The following is an 18,850-nucleotide window of genomic DNA, read 5'->3' on the forward strand; positions in this document are numbered from 1 at the left end:
ATAATTTATCTTTTAAAAATTCACAATTTGTGACAACATTATATTGTATTCACAAATTTTCAAAACTTAGAAACACAATTTATATTCTTGAAGTTCATAATTCCAATACTAAAAATACACAATTTAAGACTAGGATCCACCTTGCAAGGTAGACCCTGGTTCATGGTATAACAACTGTTTTGAGGATTCACCTCTCACACTTCTACTGTATCTTCAATTAGTACATAAAAGTTTTGAAAAAATGTTCAAATTGGTCATCAAACTAAACACAAAAATGTAATTAAGTCATAAAACTTTAAAAAATGTGCAATTAGATCCCTCAAGTAGTCATATCTATCAATTATACCAAATAACATGTTGATCCTTTCCTCAACAAATTACCATGTCACGTGGCACCGTTTTCCCAAATCCCCAAATTGAAGACATGTTTTCTCCAAAATCTCTAGAACCTGCAAACTAGAATACATAAAATAGAATATAAGCGACGAACCTATTTAAATTATGTTTTTAAATTGAACATTATTTCACTTGTTGCTCGCTCACACGGTTTGCAGGTTGCGTTGCAGGCATAAAATGATTCACATGCTCGTTATTGCAAACAAAAAATGAGAAATTTGGGCGATTGGAGATTTTGGGAAAAAGATGCTTGTAAGTTGAAGACTTTGAGAGACTAATAATAAAATTAATAATGTTTAATTTTAAAATATAATTAAAAATATGTTTAATTTAATATCCACGTAGGCACCACATTGCATAATAACCTGTTGAGGGAAGGATTAACCTACTATTTGATATAATTGAACAGATTTGACAACTTGAGGGATCTAATTGCACATTTTTTTGAGTTCAATGGCCTAATTGCATTTTTTGTTCAATTCGATGGCCAATTTGAACATTTTTCCAAAAAATTTCAAACTCGTTCAAATCTACATCACATGTAAATATCATTTTTTTAAATACTCGTAATTTTTACAAGATAGTATTTGTTCTATACAGCTATACTTTCTCAAATTTTTTCAGCCCAAAGAATCAAAGATATTAGGATTTTGATTGATGAAGGATAAATAGTGTCATTTTTGTAAATTAATAAAGAAAAAAAAAAGAAAAGAAAGTTAAAAAGCCAAGAGAGTTTATTTTGAAAAACTTTTCAAAATAAGCTATTATTGTAAGCTCTCCATATTTTACCAAACAAAACTCATAACTTATTTGTAGCTTAAAATAAGCTATAAGCTCTATAAAATAAGCTCTGCCCCTTAGACCAAGAATTACACTGCCCCTCACACAAGAATTACACTGCCCCTCACACAAGAATTACAGGGTAACATATATCCCTAGAGCTGTTTATAAAATAAAAAATAAAAAGGGACAATGGGACATGCCAATTTTTTTTCCTAAATATAGTTTACAGGTCAAGTCAATTCAAAAAAGAGCATTGATTACTTTTAACATACAAAAATACTCACATAAAATCTGATGAAATATCTCCAGCTCCAGAAGTAGAACCAAACCATGGAAGATGGAGTTCGGAGGCCACGAGGCAGATAAACAGAAATACAGAATGCTGGACAGGCAATCTAAGTGTAAACAAAGATGAAATGCATATTCATACATGATACAACACATTCTATGTTTAGATATAGTGGGAGATGCATATAAATATATAATGATTGGCTATAGAACAGTAAGTACTCCAGATAGCTTATACTTACATCCAGTTCTGTGTGAATGTATCTATCGTCATCGTGTTAACCCAAGGCGAGATCACCAAAAACAAATCCCAACCCGTACTTGCATCTTTGTAGAGGAAATCTCATTCTACAATGACGATGACCCCTGAATGAACTTACCCTGCCTAAAAACCGTTAAGTTTCCTTCTCTTTCCCCTTAAGGTAGGAGTAGTTCCTTTGGAAATCCAAAATTGCCCAAACCAAATGCCTGAAACCGATTTCTGGCCAAAGGGCGGTGGGAGAGTAAAGAAGACACTTTGCACTCTGCCATAGTAGGAAATTGCTTAACCGAGTTTCTCCAGAGGTACGTATTATGATATCAGGATCGGGAACAACAGCCATATACATATGTCTATCAATATCTGTTGAGCCAATAAGATTCTCAATCTTATCATTTCCATTCAAACGTTCTGTTATATCATTTTGAGCAGAATTTTGATTTCTTTTGCTGATTTCCTTCCATTTTTCTTCACATGATTGCTCAACAGCATGTACAATCTCATCCGTTGATGTGTAGGCAACACAGATCGATAGAGTGGCATTTGAGTTACCAGCGGTTGCTGCCATAGCCCTCTCTGCTGCTGACCTAACCGGGTCACTCAAAAGTTTTAGGTTCCCCTGAAAATAAACTCGGATTCCATAGCGGTTCACTATGCTTTGCTCTTTAATCATCTCTTCAATCTTTTCCTGCATCAAGTGCATAAGGGATCCAACTTCTTCAGGGCGCCTTTTGAAGTTATCAATACTAAAGGCATAAACAGTTATGTACTTCACACCGAGCTCGAAACAATATTTTAGCATATTCATAAGAGCAGAAAAACCAGCCCTATGCCCATTCCCCTCTTCCAAAGTCTGCTTCTTAGCATATCTTCGATTTCCATCCATTATAAATGCAACATGGTTAGGAATAGGACCAACAGAAAGTACTGAAAAAATGCACTTTCGGAGGAAACAACACATATTTTCTAGCGGTTGGTTTGTTTGTTTACCACTCTCGCACACCATATTGAACCACAATCCAGTCTCGGATGCAGCAACACAAACCTGATAAATGTAGTAGAAACTTCAAGATCTGTCAACTGCAGTTAAGAAAAAAGTGTATCTTAAAATAAGTAACAAACAAGAACTTATGTTCATATCTTTAAGACAATGACTTCATGTTCCAAACTAGGGGTGCAAATGAGCCAAGGCGAGCTCCAACCAAGGCTGGCTTGAGTTCGATGATTTTACAGTGGCTTGAGCTTTAAAATTTAAGCTCGAGTTTAGCTCGCTAATTTTCATATGGCTCGAGATAGGTTCAATGGCTCGATTTGAGCTCGAGTTTGAGGTTGAATTTGATTTGTGACTGCAAAATGCTACTACTAAAATTATAAATTGATATATCCCAACATAAATAATAAAAACTAGATAAAATTTAGAGTTCAAAATACAATATAAGTCGATTCCAACCAAACAAGGATCATTACAAAAGTTGATTCCAACATGTTACCAAATTCATTTCTTACTTTTTACAAGCACACAAAACAGAACCATAGAAGAAATATTTGGACAAGAGATCATTAGTAGTCTTAGTACACAGGAAATACAAGTAAAGAAATGGCAAAAAGTCCCATATCCACTTGCCCAATCCATTTAACATTAAATCAACTAGTTGAATAGCAGTAACAAGTAGAGAGTGATTCTTTAGGGGGAAAAGCCTTGCTCATATTACATATGAGTAGGGTTCAAGTCAACAAATGCCTATAAATTACCATTCAAACACTGAGAAGTGAGAACATCATCGTACAAAAAACCAATTTAAACCTGGGGAAACAAGATTTGTGAAGATTACCTTTGAAATGTGGCTTTAGTGAACCAGAAGGGTGGGCGCAGAGCTATTGAATACCCAGAAGCGAACTTCTAAGTTTTTCCCCTGGAAAACAACCACACGAAAGATTATTACACAAAACATGAATATTTCACAGGACACCAGAAACCAGAGAAGGAATCCAGCTCCAGCATACTGAGCAATGAGTCCCCGTCGGCTGCTCGCCGTTCGTTACTCGCAGAGTCGCAGGGGAGGTGGAGGAGGTCGCAGGGAGGCGGAGGAGGTGTGTCACTGTGGCATTGATTTTAGATTTAGAAATTTAGGGCCTTCAATGTTAAACCTCAATGTTTTTGTTTTTTTTTTTTTTTTTTTAAATAACCTCAATGTTTTATTACAGGCGAAGAAGTGTCAAATAGGCCCATCTATTACTTCGAAGTGTTCAATTTTCCATCATTTAAAATATATGCTAATCAGGTACATTTACCTTATAAATTTGTTCAATTAGACTTTTTTGCAGGTTACCACTCGTTTTTTGTGACGTGGCCGAGTTACACTTAGGTGGAATTGTTTACCTCGCATAAAAATTAACAAAAAAAATGTTTGGGTGAAATCTAAATAAGGAATTTAACACCTGATTTTCCTAAAATTTATTCCCAAATTCTGATCTTTTGATGTCTTTGCTGCTGTGAAATCTTCTCATCTTTTGCTGTTTCTGCTGCGCATTTGCCGCCGAGGAGGAAGTCCGTTCACTCTAGGAGTTCAGGAAGGGGATAAAATCGAATCCACTGGGGAAAATCTTGGGCTCATGGAGCCTCACCCTTCTCTCCGATATCTCCTCGTGCCCCGACATGTTTTATGGCGTCGTTTGTGACTCCGCCTCCGGTTCCGTCTCCGCCGTTGTCCCTGACCGCCTCGACTTAGCCAGTGACTTGAGGTTCTCCACGCTCACTGGGCTTAAGCAGCTCAGAAACCTTAGCCTTTCGTGTAATTATTCATGGGTTGGGTCGTGCCTGCCATAGGTTACATGATCTCCCTCTAGTACTTGGATCTTTTCTGGAACCGGTTCTACAGGTCGGTCATCGCCCCGCCTTAATGATCTTTGAGGTTTGAATTATCTAAACTTGTCTAGTAACAATTTTTCTGGTGGCTTTCCGAGCGGAATTTGGAATTTGCAGCAGCTGAGAGTGCTTGATTTGCATTCTAATAGGCTCTGAGGCGCTGTGCGCTGCTGGCATCGATTCCGGACTAGGATGATATGCAATTGATGAAGGCAGTGGTGGAGGTTGATTGGGATGATATGTGTTCGTCGTCATTAAATTTATTTTAGTTTTCTAGCAAATTAATTTCATGTTATTAAATATATTTTCCACGTCAACCAGCTGGATAGGCTCAACCAACTGGATAGGCAACCGAATGGTAACTTGCAAAAAAGACTAATTGAACAAATTTATAAGGTACGTGTGACGGATTAGCATATATTTTAGATGATGGGGGGAATTGAACACTTTGAAGTAGTAAATGAACCTATTTGACACTTCTGCCTTTATTATTATTATTATTATTATTATTATTATTATTATTATTATTATTATTATTATTAAGGAATAAGGGTCGAATAAGCCAAGAAGGTACTTTCGTCTTTGGCGGGTTTTTTTTTTTAATATTTATTTTATTTAAAATTATTTTAAAATATTATTTTTAAATTCGGTAACCATCATGTCAACATATTTTCAGGTAAAACAAGTCATTTTAGGTTGAATTGCATGAGTTTGTGTTGTTCGGATCCAATTTTTTTTTTTTTTTTTTTTTTTGGGTTCGATGACCTAATTATATTTTGGTGTGGAGTCGAGTGGCCTATTTGACCCTTATTCCTAATAATAATAAGTAGAAAAGAGTTTGGGAAGAATAAGGAGAAAAGAGTTTGAATCGCACCAAATTTATGAGTAATTATGAACAAACAATATTTTACAAGGACTAGGCTAATAGTCACGTATGCCTAATCAAAAAGTATACTACGGAGTACCATACTAATAGTATATAATGTGATAATTGGGTTACGACTACGAATAGCTTCTTCTCCTTCTTTATTGCTTTGTCTTTGATTTTAATGTCCTCTTCTAATGGTCAACGCATATTCAACGTTGTTGATTATGGTGCAGATGGAGATGGCCTAATCGACGATACCTATGTAATGTAACTCTAATGTTTTTTTTTTTTTTTTTTTCTACATTATTGTATTTTAAGTGCGTAAATGTTTTGTATAATATTTGTGTGATTATAAATTTCTATGGACAAGCTTTGAAGAAAGAGTGGGAATTAACTTGTTCAATTGGATCCTACAATCCTAAGCATGCACGTTCCGCAAGGCATGACATTATATTCTTGGTCCAACCCTTGCAATTAGATGGCCCTTGCAACTCGCAGGGGTATCAATGTTGAGGTTTGTGTTTTTTACTAGTTTTTCGCACGCATTGTGCAAATAAAATTATGTCCAATATTTATTTTTAAGTAAGAAATTTAAAATATATTAAAATTATGTCCAATATAGGAGATGTTCATGCATAGATAATTGAATTTTGAATTTATTTATTTAAATTGGTAATTCAAAGTATATGAATGCAAGATAATATAAAAAAGATTGATTATAATTGTTATTACAATAAATGCTTGTAACTTTAATTTGCAAAAAGCTAGTTTAAATACTTAACTCTAAAAACGATACTCTAAATAAATACTTCTTTCGATTTGAATTTCTTTAAGTTTTCGTAATTCTCTTTTTGGTAGCATTGTTATTGTCTTCATCTTCAGTACTTGTGTTCATCTTTTTTATTGGTAGTGTGTCATTTGCAATTGGGTTATTGATGATAGTATAGAAAGCAACGTCTTGCAATGAGATTATAGTGTAGGAAGTTGTGGATTTGCCTTATTGTGTATATGACTGAGATCTTAGTTGTACTATGAACTCTTGATCTTGCATGCACTTGTTGATATTTGGCAGTGGTAGTTTTTCCCCTACATATTTCATCATGTGTAGGTCATTATGGTATTAATATTTTTTTATCTGTATTTCTATCATGGTACAACTGTACATTAATTTACAAATATTGTAATATTATTTTTTTCAAACAAAATTATTCTTATATCATTGTCAGACATGTGCGACCTAACTACAAAGTTGTAGATCAGAAATACAACTATACATGGATTCTAAACGGTATGACCATTGTCCAAGGAATTATGAGAATTTCGACACCCCAATGGCTCTTATTGAATAAATTTACACATCATTCTGATCTCATAATTCTTTGGACAATAGTCCTACCGTTTAGAATCCACGTGTAGTTGTATTTCTGATCTACAACTTTGTAGTTAGGTCGCACATGTCTGATAATGATATAAGAACAATTTTGTTTGAAAAAAAAAATAATATTACAATATTTGCAAATTAATGCACAATTGTACTATGATAGAAATACAGACAAAATATTAATACCATAATGACCTACACATGATGAAATATATAGGGAAAAAACTACCACTGTCAAATATCAACAAGTGCTTGCAAGATCAAGAGTTCATAGCACAACTAAGATCTCAGTCATATACACAACAAGGCAAATCCACAACTTCCTACACTATAATCTCATTGCAAGGCGTTGCCCTCTATGCTACCACCAGTAACCCAATTGCACATGACACACACTACTAATAAAAAAGAAGAACACAAGTACTGAAGATGAAGACAATGACAATGCTACCAAAAAGACAATTACGAAGGCTTAAAGAAATTCAGATCGAAAGTAATATTTATTTAGAGTATCGTTTTTAGAGTAAGTATTTAGACTATCTTTTTTTATAAATTAAAGTTGCAAATATTTATTTTAATAATTTTAATTAATCTCTCATATATTATCTTCCATTCATATATTTTGAATTACCGATTTAAATAAATAAATTTAACATTCAATTACTTATGCATGAACATCTCATATATAATCTTGCATTGATTTATTTTGAAGTACTTATTAAAAAATAAACATTGAGCATCAATGCGCGTGAAAAAATAATATTAGTAAACAAAATTGAATGATATATATATATATATATATATATATATATATATATATATATATATATATAGTCTCATTATATTGCTGCAGCATTATTGGGAGTTTGAGGCAAAAATGGAGCCATTCACAAAGTTGAAAATCTTGAAGTTAGGGATATTGTATTCAGACGAGCTACAAATGGTGCTAGGTAATCTTCAATTCATGCATTATTATATGATATATATTTGATTCAGGTCAAGATTAACATTATCTAATCAAGTGTTGAGGATGATTAAAACAATGTTCAAAATAAACGAGATAATCGTTGTTGACATGATAATTACAAAATTATAAATTTGACTTTTAACAAAATCGGTCTATTAATATAATCTTCTTGATTTGGACTAACAACCGTTCATAAATTGTATAAGGTTGCAAGATGCCACCAGTTTTTACAGTTCCAACTTTTACAAATTTAATCGTTTTATATAGATCCTGTAACAAGTTTCATTGAGTTTGAGATTAATACTTTACAATATAGAGCTAATACCAAGTCCTCCGAATATAGTGGTTTTGCCACGTTTAGTCTTACACTTTCAAATTTATCATATCATCCGTGGTCCATCAACTTTCAAATTGTACCATCCGTGGTCCATCAACTTTTAAATTGTACCATCCGTGGTCCAAGTTAACCACACATAGTTTTTCAACTATCAAATTTTTACCATCCATGGTCCTTCAACTATAAAAAATTTAACCACCCATGGTCCTTTCACTTCCCGGAGGACCGCGAGTCAGTCCGCGACTGGTTAAATTTTAAAAGTTGAAGAACCATAGATTGTTAGCTTGGACTACGAATAGTAACAATTTGAAAGTCAAAGGACCATAAGTGATAAATTTAAAAGTTAAGATTAAAAGTGGCAAAATCACTATACTTAGAGGACCTTAGATGGTATTAACTCTTATAATATATGTTACCTAAATTAAACCTAATTAGAATTAGGCTCAAATAATTTGATGTGTTGTTTATATAATCTGCGTTGCAGGGCGGCAGTGGGTAAGTTAGGAACATACTTTATGAGAGAATAATGTCTCAAGAATCAGATTATCCTATTATCATAGACCAGTACTACTGTGACAAGAAAGAATAATATTGTGAAATCCAGGTCAGTACTTGTATCCCCAGAAAAGTTTAAGTGAAGCTTTGTGTAGTGCAATGCTTATTACAACTGATGTGAAGATAATGAAAAAACAATGTGATCAATTAATTGCCTTTAGTTGAATTTTTGGACTTGACAAAGAATATAAGATTCTTAGGTTACAATTGCTGGGAAACAAGGAGTTAGGATCGTTGGACCAAGTATTCTCCCAGATACATAATGCAGCAGTAAGTACTAGTGAACCTCCCGAGAAGAGTGTTTTTATATCACAAGGAAGCAATGATGAAGGAAGTGTGTTTGTGTCACAAGGGAAGTATACTAACGAAGGGTACAATAGGTCAATAGTAGAGGTGGAGGTGGTCGCCATCGAGGACGTTCTTCTTCTATGCAGTCTCCATCCCAGTTTCCACCCAATCAACCGTCTTTTTCTGCAACCTTTGTCCAAACAGGTAATCTTGTTGCATGTGTGTCTTCTTCATCTACACAGTGGGTTATTGACTCCGGGGCTAGTGACCATATGACAGGTAATTCTAATGTTCTCTCCACATATGTTCCCTACTCTATCAGATGGGTCTTCTGTTTCAGTTTTGGTGGGTAGTGTTGTTGCAACCTCATCATTACCCCTATCATCCATATTGTATCTTCCAAAGTTTCCCTTTAATTTGCTTTCTATTAGCCAAATCACACGGAATTTGAATTGTTCTGTCTCATTTTTCCCCGATTATTGTTTATTCCAAGATCTTTTGACGAAGAAGATTATTGGTAAGGGGAAGGAAGTCGGAGGACTATACGTATTGGAGCAGTCTACATATCCATCCAAGGCCAAGTTGAGCAATACCTCTCCTTTCCATCTACACTGTCGGTATGGTCACTCATCACTTTTAGTCCTAAATGAGCGCTTTCCTGGTTTAAAATCATTGTCTACTCTGCAGTGTGAGTCATGTGAGTTTGCTAAACATTGTCGGGTTTTCTACCCTCCTCGTGTCAATAATAGAGCACAATCTATATTTGAACTTGTTCACTCTGATATATGGGGTCTGTGTCGTGTCACAGGGAAAAATGGGTTTAGATACTTCGTAACAATTGTGGACGATTTCTCTAGATGTACATGGTTATATCTTATGAAATCTAGAGATGAATTGTTTACTATTTTTTGTAATTTCTGTGGTGAGGGATAAAGCTATTAAGTATGTGCGGAGTGACAATGCACAAGAGTATTTCTCCAAACCTTTTTCCACTTATATGAGCCAAAATGGAATAATTCATTAGTTCTCGTGTGCGTATACCCCTCAACAAAATGGAGTGGCAGAAAGGAAAAACCGTCATTTGTTAGAAGTAGCTCGGGCAATGTTGTTTCAAATAAAAGTACCTAAGGTTTTTTGGTCTGATGATGTTCATACTGCATGTTTTCTTATCAATCGGATGCCTTCATCTGTCCTTCAAGGTCAAATTCCTTATTCTTTGGTCAACACCCTATTTCCTCTTTTGTGTCTTATGATCATTTGTCAATATCATCTCGCACTTTTGTATCACGTTTAGATTCTGTGTCAGTTCCAAATACTTTGAGTCAGGCTATAGCTCATGATGGGTGGAGACGTGCAATGGAGGAGGAGATGGCTGCCCTAAAGGACAATCATACTTGGGATTTGGTACCCCTCCCGGGCGGTAAGACTGCAGTTGGTTGCAAGTGGGTTTATGTTGTGAAAGTGAATATTGATGGGTCTGTGGCTAGACTTAAAGCTCGTCTAGTAGCAAAGGGGTATACACAGACTTATAGTGTTGATTACACAAAAACCTTCTCTCCTGTAGCCAAGCTAGCTTTATTTCGTATCTTTATTTCCTTAGCTGCTTCTAATCATTGGCATTTGTATCAGTTAGATGTCAAAAACACATTCTTGCATGGTGAATTGGTTGAGGAAGTTTACATGGAGCAATTCCTGGGTTTGTTGCTAGAGGGAGTCTGGGAAAGTATGTAAACTGAAAAAGTCTCTATATGGCCTGAAGCAATCTCCACGAGCTTGGTTTGGGGGTTTAGTAGTGTGATTATTGAGTTTGGTATGCAGAGGAGTATGTGTGATCATACTGTCTTTTTCAAGCATACTAACGGTTGTTGCATTCTCTTGATTGTTTATGTTGATGATATAGTAATCACAGGAAGTGATGCAGGAGGGATTGAAGCTCTTAAATCTTTCCTCAATGAAAAGTTTCATACAAAAGATTTGGGGGTGCTGAAGTATTTTCTAGGAATTGAAGTTGCTCGTTCTCGGAAAGGAATATTTCTTTCTCAAAGGAAATACGTGCTAGACTTGCTTGATGATACTGGGTTGTTGGGATCAAAACCATGTGAGACACCTATCGAGCATGGTGTTAGACTTGTAGCTGGTGAGGGGGAGGCCCTTGACTCTCCCGAGAGATATAGGAAGTTGGTGGGGAAATTGAACTATCTCGCCATTACACGTTCAGATATTGCTTTTCCAGTAAGTGTGGTAAGTTAGTTCATGCAAACACCTACGCAAACTCATTGGGAAACAGCAGTTCGAATTTTAAAGTATCTCAAGAATGCACCCGGGAAAGGTATTCTATATGCTAATCGTGGACATATGAGAGTTGAGGTATTTTCTGATCCTGATTGGGCAGGCTCATTGAGTGACAGGAGGTCTACAACAGGGTATTGTGTGTTTGTAGGAGGTAATTTGGTTTCTTGGAAAAGCAAGAAACAAACTGTTGTGGCTCAGCCAAGTGCAGAATCTGAATATAGGGCAATGGCCTATGTGACATGTGAGATAACTTGGGTACACAATATTTTGAGAGAGGTTGGTGTGGAGGTAATGAAGCCCATAAGTCTATGTTGTGATAATTAAGCGGCTATACATATTTCGAATAATTCAGTGTTCCATGAGCGGACAAAGCATAATGAGGTAGATTGTCATTTCGTGTGTGAAAAGGCTCAACAAGGACTGATTTTATGGCTCATGTGTGTAGCGGCAATCAACTAGCTGATTTGTTCACTAAAGGGCTCAGTAGGGACATGGTTAAATATATTTGTAACAAGCTGGGCATGATTAATATCTCAGCTTGAGGGGGAGTGTTAGATATGAATAGGCAGGTATGTGAATAGCCATGAGTAATAACTATGCTTCCATCTTGTATATATGTGTTGTGTTAGTGTTGTATACAGAAATTGAGAATAAGAAAAAAGGGCTTCCACTCCAGTTTTCATTGTAGAATAGATTCTCTCTTTAGTTTCCTTCATTGATAAATCACCTCAAGCTCTTGCCTCAGCTGGTGCATCAGGCTGTTTCTCCGGCATAGCATTTTGAATAGCAGGTACCTCTTTGTACACCTCGTATATACGAGATAGAAGGGGATATTCATTCTGCATATACCGTTAAACTCAACGTTCTCAGTACAGAACATATTTAAATATACATCGGGAATTACTGTCATTCAAAGTATTGTCGGTTTCAAGAAAACACAAGTAGTTAACAGGCAAAGAGTAAGAGTCAGACAGACTATACTAAAAGTTGGAAGGGATAAGGAGAAGCCAAGTGACATAAAGAGAAAACCAAGAATAAACAACAATTAGGATGTAAGGAATTACCATATCCAAATTGAAACTGTTGATTGCTCGATGGATTTGGGGCACTAGAAATAGATCAGCCTGCAAATTGCAGCCAACATGTTAAACATCAATTAATAAGTGCTGGGCGGAGGCCGGTGATGGGCCAAGTCAAACAATTGGTGGCTAGGGGATTGTGGAGCGGAGGCCAGTGAAAGACCAAGGCCAGCACCTTGCCTCTCGAAAATTTGGTATCGAAATCTCCCAGGGTTGGGGGAAGGACATCTGTTTCTAATTTTAGAAGTCTGCATTCTACTGTTAGGATACTCAGTGGTCCAAGTGAAAGTATCCTAGTAAAGAAACTAACCAGATAAATTTGATCACCAGTGGCATACTTTCCAGCATAACTTTTCAGTAGCTTCTCCAATGCTGCAAAATTGGCATCAGGAGTAAAATCACAAAAACCCAATATCAGAAATGAAAGACCAAGTGCAATGGAGCACTTCAGTCACACTTAACAGGATTTCAAGAAAGCCAATAGGAACAAAGCTTTTACCAGCAAAGCCTTTTTTTATATGAGTCAGGCCCCATGGAACTTTCTCATTAGGACCAACTTTGTCTTCAATATATTTCTACAGTTGCATGACAAAGTAACATGACACCATGTCAAATCAAACTGAATGTATTAAGATGGCCTATTAGCCTATAGTGAATCGCCACAAATTATAATTTTATACTTACAAGAATAACTAGATTTTGTAGAGGCTGTATGTTTGCAGAAACAATATTCGCAGCCTATAATCAAATGACAAGAAAATTGAAGAAAATTAAATCGACTGAAAAACATAAGAGAAAACAGATATGCAAAGATATTGGCATAAATGAAACTCATTATTTTTATGTCTACACAATATTTTGATTGGAAGTATATCTCATTATTATTATTATTATTTTTTTGGATGACGAGGGAAAACCCACAACCCTTGTAGGTGTAGGTAAACCCCGCCTTGTGACCCTAGCCGGCAAAAGACCACGAGTAAACTAGCCTAGGTTACCTATAGCGGACTGGCTCAAACCAAGGGGGCAATAAGGGATCTTGTGATATATTCTGGTAAAGGCTATATGCAATACTTTCAGCATTGAAAAGGGTAGCATCTATGACAATACAGTTTCTAAGAGTGTAGTCTGAAATGAGTACCAATATCAAACCACTGCCACATTTTACCTGAAAATTAATAGCCTTTAACTTAGGATCCTTCGGCAACAAGGGATTCTGTGGATACTTTTCTTCCAAATACTGCACATTATGATTACTTACAAGTTATTCCGTATAGAATACCAAACTTAACACCACACTAGCGTAAAGGCGAAATCTCACCATCAAAATAGCAAAAGAGTCTGAAATAACAATGTCTCCATCAACCAATGCCGGCACATACCCCATGGGATTGAGCTTCAAAAATTCTACATTTCCATGCACACCACATTTAAATTATAATGTTGCAAAATTGACAACTCTACACTATTTTGTTTTGGTGACTACAATCTAAACCTATACATTATATCTACTCAACATGACTATGCCAACATTCTTGATTGGGATGGGACTCGAACCAGTGACCTTCCATTTGGAAAGGTAACAGTGATGTCATCAATCCACAAGATACTTGGCACAACTCTACACTATTATGTTGTCCATTTTTGTTTGAAATATTCATTCATTGATTTAATTTAGGGCAGATACAGGATTAGGAGAAGAAAAATTGATGAATAGGAAGAATTTAACAAACCAGGGCTGAAATGTTCGGCTTTGAGCAGGTTAACCGCTTTGTACTCGTAATCCAGTCCTGTGATATATTGATTTATTTTTAATTTAGATTTTGTACGGAAATTATTGGGATAGAATAGTTGGAATAAAGAGAGAAGTAAACCTTTGACCTTTGAGATTGAGAGCAATCCTAACGCGGCAAGCGCAAGAGCTCTCCCAGTTGGAGTAGAGTTGAAGCTTGGTTGACTCTCCTCCGCCGCCTGTCTCCGCCTAAGCACCCACCGGAAAGTATCAAATTAAAAACAAAAGCATTAAAATACAAAAATGGAAAGAAAAAAGAGAATGAAATACAGAATCTCGCTCACCATGATCAAGTGATCAACGAAATGTGAAGCTGATAGTGTTCAAGTGTTAAAGTAGCAGATAATTGCGTATTCTATTTCTCTTTGCCTGCCCGAAACGGACAGGTTCCTAGTCCATATTACCCAAAAGTCTATTTCTGGAAGGAAAATAATAATAATAATAATAATAATAATAATAATAATAATAATGAGTAATGAGGAATTTATTTTAAAGGGTGAAGTCATTGAGTCATCCAAGTGTTAAAAAGGTGGGTGACGGAGGATTCCAGATGGGTGGTCCAGGGTGGATGAGTATTAGTTGGAGAAGTCTGTGTAGATATTCCCTCCCTGCATCCACAGAGCAACAGAAGAGTCAATATGGCTTTGGTCCTATTTGGTAAAAAATTGGCATATAGGTCAATTTTGGCTTATTTGACCACTATTGATTGTTTGATTTAGTTAAAATATCAATATAAATGTTTTAACTAAATTAATAGCATTTCTTTAATTTAGAATTATGTGTCTACAATGGCTTTATTTTAAAAAAAAAATATTCATTATCAATAAATTAAATAAGAGAAATAATTTCATTAGTTATATTGTATTTATTTTTCTCCAATATAAAAATTTTTTACATTCAAATTCATCAATTGATTATATTAGCTACATTGTCCCTACAATGTCAATATAAATGTTTGACCAGGACTATGTGGTCTAATGGTACCCGGGTTGGACTTCCATTTGGAAGATTATGAGTTCAAGCCTCAGTGTATTACATACTACAATGTAATAGAGCCAGAAACTTTCAAAACAATAAATATAAATGTTTGGTTAACTAGCTTTTTGCAACTCCAAAAGGCTAAAATTCAAAAAGCTACTCCAAATAACTTTTTCAATTAACTTTTAGAGAAAAGAAATTATACCAAACAGCTATCAGTTAACAGCCAATTTACCAAACACTTTTTCTACAATCGGCTAATATTATCAACTATTTATACTCTCTAATTAACACAATCAGCAAACAGTCATTTTACCAAACAGGGCGTTGCATGGATGATATTGACGGCATGATGTTCCATTAGACTTACCTATGCACGTAATTCATTAGTTTGCCTACTGCTATCATTCCAAAACGGCAGGCATGAATACGGTTGGTTGTTCACTGAAATGGTGAGTGATGAAACAACATTGGTTATTGTTGTTTCTTCTTGAATTGTTCTTCACATTGCTCAGTGGATGGCTTTTCATAATGATCAACAAAACAGCACTTCTTGACATGTATGCTAATTGTGGAAATCTAGAGATGGCAAGAAACATTTTTTATGAGTTGAGTTCATACAACGTAACAACTCTGTTACATGGAATGCAATGATTTCTTAAGCTATTCCATGAATGCCTTTAATTTTATTTCATGGATCCTCACTTCAATTTGCTATAAGAGCATCCACACTAAGGGGAGAATGTGGAGATAATGTCATATGCTTTCTTTTGGATGGGGTGAATAACTAGTGTGGGAAAGAAAGAATAAGCCTGCAAATATGGGGAGCATGGAAAAAAAATAAATAAATAAAAAAAAGGGATCACATGCTGTGCGCGTTTGGCCACAGCCGGGCGCGTGCACTCAAGCGTGCCTGACATACTTTTTTTTTTTTTTCTTTTTTTTGGTTTGGTTTTTTTTTTTTCCTCTCCTTCCCACATTCTCTTTTCTAATCACTCTTACATTCTCTTCAAAATCTCCCCAACTGATTCAAATGCTCTAACTTATTTTGAGGTGATGAAGCTTTAAGGGTCCGTTTGGAAAGCAGGAAAATGACTTCTGGAAAATATTTTCTGGAAAATGAGTCATTTTCCAGAAAACATTTTCCTTTCCAGTGTTTGGTTGCATTCTGGAAAACTGTTTTTGTGTGTTTGGTTCATTTTCTGGAAAATGAGTAGAATTGTATAATTAAACATTTTAATTATTTTATTTAGAATATTACAACATGTATAATAATATATAAAAATATAATAATTTTAAATACAATAAAAAAATAACTAATAATATATCAAAAATATTATGGTGGTGGTGGTGGTGTAGTGGTAGTGGTGTTATTTGTTATATAATAATAATAATAATAATAATAATAATAATAATAATAATAAGGAATAAGGGTCAAATAGGCCACTGAACTGCACACTAAAGTGCAATTAGGCCATCGAACTCAAAAATAATGCAATTGGGTCCCTAAACTACACAAACTCATGCAATTAGGTCTAAAATGACCTGTTGACCTGAAATTGTGTTGACGTGGCGGTTATCAATTTTAAAAATAAATTTTAAATATAATTTAAAATAAAATAATTAATTTAAAAAAAAAAAAAAAAAAAAAAAAAAAAAAAAACTAGAACTGCCGGAGACGATTCGTCTCCGGCAGCTTCGTCTCCATGGCCGGAGACGAAGCTCTTCGTCTCCGGCCATGGAGACGAAGGTCTCTTCGTCTCCATGGCCGGAGACGAAAGCTTCGTCTCCGGCCATGGAAACGAAGCCTTCGTCTCCATGGCCAGGGAGACGAAGCTTCGTCTCCTAGGCCAGGGAGACGAAGCTCTTCGTCTCCATGGCCGGAGACGAAAGATTCGTCTCCGGCCATGGAGACGAAAGACTGCCGGAGACGATTCGTCTCCGGCAGTTTTAGTTTTCGTTTTTTTTTTTTTAATTATATAATTTTAATTATTTATTTTATTTTAAAAATATTTATAAATTATTTTTAAAATTGGTAACCTGCATTTCAGGTAAACAAGTCATTTTGGACCTAATTGCATGATTTTGTGTAGTTCAGGGACCCAATTGCATTGTTTTTGAGTTCGATGGCCTAATTACATTTTGGTGTGCAGTTCAGTGGCCTATTTGACCCTTATTCCTAATAATAATAATAATAATAACTGGTTGTGATATGACGGTGGTGGCAGTGGTGGTGGTGTGGTGGTGGCGGCAACGGTGGTTGCGGTGGTATGGTGGTGGTGGTGGCGGCGTGGTATGGTCGTGGTGGTGGCGGCGGTAGTATGGTGGTGGTGGCGGCAGCGGTGGTATGGTGGTGGTGGTGGCGGCGACGGTGGTTGCGGTGGTGGCGGTGGTGGTAGTATGGTGTTGGCGGCGACGAGGTGGGTGCGGTAGTATGGTGGTGGTGGTGGCGGCGGCGGTGGTGGTAGTGGTGGTGGTGGTGGTGTGATGGTGGTGGTGTGGTGGTGGTGGTGGTGGTGGCGGTAACGATGGTTGCGGTGGTATGGTGGTGGTGGTGGTATGGTGTTGATGGTGTTGGTGGTGGTGGTGTGATGGTGGTGGGGTGGTGGCGGTGGTATAGTGGTAGCGGCGGCGGCAGTAGTGGTGGTATGGTGTTGATGATGTTGGTGGTGGTTTTGATGTTGGTGTAAAAGTTGGAAAATAACTTCCCCCCAAAAAAAAGATGAAGTCATTTTCCTCCAAAACAAGCTTATTTTCCAAAGTCAACGGAAAATGATTTCCGTTGACTTGATTTTCCAGGCACATCCAAACAGTGAAAACTTGGAAAATGATTTCCAGAACTCATTTTCCAGGTTTCCAAACACACCCTAAAGAAGGGCATCGTTGGTGATATCACTTGTTCACAAGGCAACATTGTATTACTTGTATACATATATCAGAATATAGTTAGGGTGTCCCCTCTACCAAAAAAAAAAAAAAAAAAAAAAAAAAAAACAGAGAGAGAGAATATAGTAAGGGTATGTTTGGTTCATGGGTTTATACCCAAGAATGAGAATCAAAATCATAGTTAGTATTTAATTGACAACTTTTAAAAACACAACTATGGTATTTGATTACCCCTCCAACTAAAAACATGTATCATTCTATCTTATTAGTAACTCTGATTTTTATGTTTGGATTAATGCTTTTACATTTTTGTTTTGATTTTTTTGTTCATATTGATGCTTTGGATGTCATTATATTAGGACGGAATAAGGGTCAAATAGGCCACTGAACTGTACACGAGAATGCAATTAGGCCACTGAACTTAAAAAACCTACAATTGAGTCCCTAAATTAACCAATTTCATTCAATTTGTCCATTTTTCAAGTTTCTCAAGTTGCTAACAAGTTACCCCTCCACATAGGATGCATATGTGGCATTTTTTTTAAAAAAAAATTATTTTTAAATTAGTTTTTTAATATTTAATAAATAAAAACTAAAATAATTTATTTTTAAATCAGTTTTTTTTAATGTTTAATAAATAAAATTAATATATTTTTTTTGAAAATAAAATAATTTGTTAAGTCGTACAGGGCTTGGATTTTATTTTCAAAAAAAAAAATTATTTTAATTTTTATTTATTAAACATTAAAAAAAAACTAATTTAAGGTGTTAAAAAAAAAAAAGAATTTAAAAATAATTTTTTTTAAATGCCACATATGCATCCTAGGTGGAGGGG

The 18,850-nt window shown here is 35.6% G+C and overlaps 2 protein-coding genes and 2 long non-coding RNA genes across 8 annotated transcripts; 1 reads left to right on the forward strand and 3 right to left on the reverse strand.

Annotated features, from left to right (window-relative positions):
* Window positions 1-1,382: 1,382 nt before the first annotated feature.
* LOC109191835 (dehydrodolichyl diphosphate synthase 6-like) lies at window positions 1,383-3,828 on the reverse strand. Of its 4 annotated transcripts, none has more exons than XR_002055990.1 (3): window positions 3,559-3,828; window positions 1,710-2,806; window positions 1,383-1,561 (listed from the first exon to the last, which is right to left on the reverse strand). XR_002055990.1 is itself a non-coding variant. In XM_019342515.1 (3 exons), exon 3 carries the CDS (start codon window positions 2,730-2,732, stop codon window positions 1,863-1,865), a length of 870 nt encoding a protein of 289 aa, XP_019198060.1. In that variant the 5' UTR covers window positions 2,733-2,806; window positions 3,559-3,639; window positions 3,670-3,828; the 3' UTR covers window positions 1,583-1,862. The 4 variants fall into 4 exon arrangements, 3 of the variants coding, with proteins under 3 accessions (XP_019198060.1, XP_019198061.1, XP_019198059.1); XM_019342515.1 differs by lacking the exon at window positions 1,383-1,561 and having other exon boundaries at window positions 1,583-2,806; window positions 3,559-3,639; window positions 3,670-3,828; XM_019342516.1 differs by lacking the exon at window positions 1,383-1,561 and having other exon boundaries at window positions 1,583-2,806; window positions 3,559-3,639; window positions 3,731-3,810.
* A 7,888-nt stretch (window positions 3,829-11,716) lies between these two features.
* Window positions 11,717-18,256, reverse strand: LOC109191888. The gene is made up of 3 exons (XR_002056011.1): window positions 18,247-18,256; window positions 16,048-16,050; window positions 11,717-11,812 (listed from the first exon to the last, which is right to left on the reverse strand). It is a non-coding gene; the product is annotated as an uncharacterized LOC109191888 (long non-coding RNA).
* On the reverse strand, window positions 11,878-14,566 carry LOC109191886 (glutathione S-transferase 2-like). 2 transcript variants are annotated; one of them, XM_019342561.1, is made up of 10 exons: window positions 14,436-14,562; window positions 14,241-14,340; window positions 14,093-14,149; window positions 13,681-13,766; window positions 13,528-13,599; window positions 13,044-13,097; window positions 12,859-12,934; window positions 12,670-12,731; window positions 12,345-12,404; window positions 11,878-12,119 (listed from the first exon to the last, which is right to left on the reverse strand). In XM_019342561.1, the coding sequence occupies exons 1-10, from the start codon at window positions 14,436-14,438 to the stop codon at window positions 12,009-12,011; spliced, it is 681 nt and encodes a 226-aa protein (XP_019198106.1). In that variant the 5' UTR covers window positions 14,439-14,562; the 3' UTR covers window positions 11,878-12,008. The 2 variants fall into 2 exon arrangements, with proteins under 2 accessions (XP_019198106.1, XP_019198105.1); XM_019342560.1 differs by lacking the exons at window positions 11,878-12,119; window positions 12,345-12,404 and adding an exon at window positions 12,411-12,593 and having other exon boundaries at window positions 12,632-12,731; window positions 14,436-14,566.
* LOC109191889 lies at window positions 16,164-18,076 on the forward strand. Its single transcript, XR_002056012.1, has 2 exons — window positions 16,164-16,199; window positions 18,003-18,076. It is a non-coding gene; the product is annotated as an uncharacterized LOC109191889 (long non-coding RNA).
* Window positions 18,257-18,850: the final 594 nt, after the last annotated feature.

Source organism: Ipomoea nil, unplaced genomic scaffold (assembly GCF_001879475.1).
Source record: "Ipomoea nil cultivar Tokyo-kokei standard unplaced genomic scaffold, Asagao_1.1 scaffold1721, whole genome shotgun sequence".
Classification (NCBI taxonomy): domain Eukaryota; kingdom Viridiplantae; phylum Streptophyta; class Magnoliopsida; order Solanales; family Convolvulaceae; genus Ipomoea; species Ipomoea nil.

Excerpts from the sequence above, each read along its gene's own strand:
- LOC109191886 (XM_019342560.1), bottom strand. Across the intron at positions 13,767-14,092 it reads AGCCGAACATTTCAGCCCTG|AATTTTTGAAGCTCAATCCC; the intron begins GTTTGTTAAATT and ends ATGGAAATGTAG. Across the intron at positions 12,935-13,043 it reads TACAAAATCTAGTTATTCTT|AAATATATTGAAGACAAAGT; the intron begins GTAAGTATAAAA and ends ATGCAACTGTAG.
- LOC109191835 (XM_019342515.1), bottom strand. The coding sequence starts at position 2,732 with ATGGTGTGCGAGAGTGGTAAACAAACAAACCAACCGCTAGAAAATATG.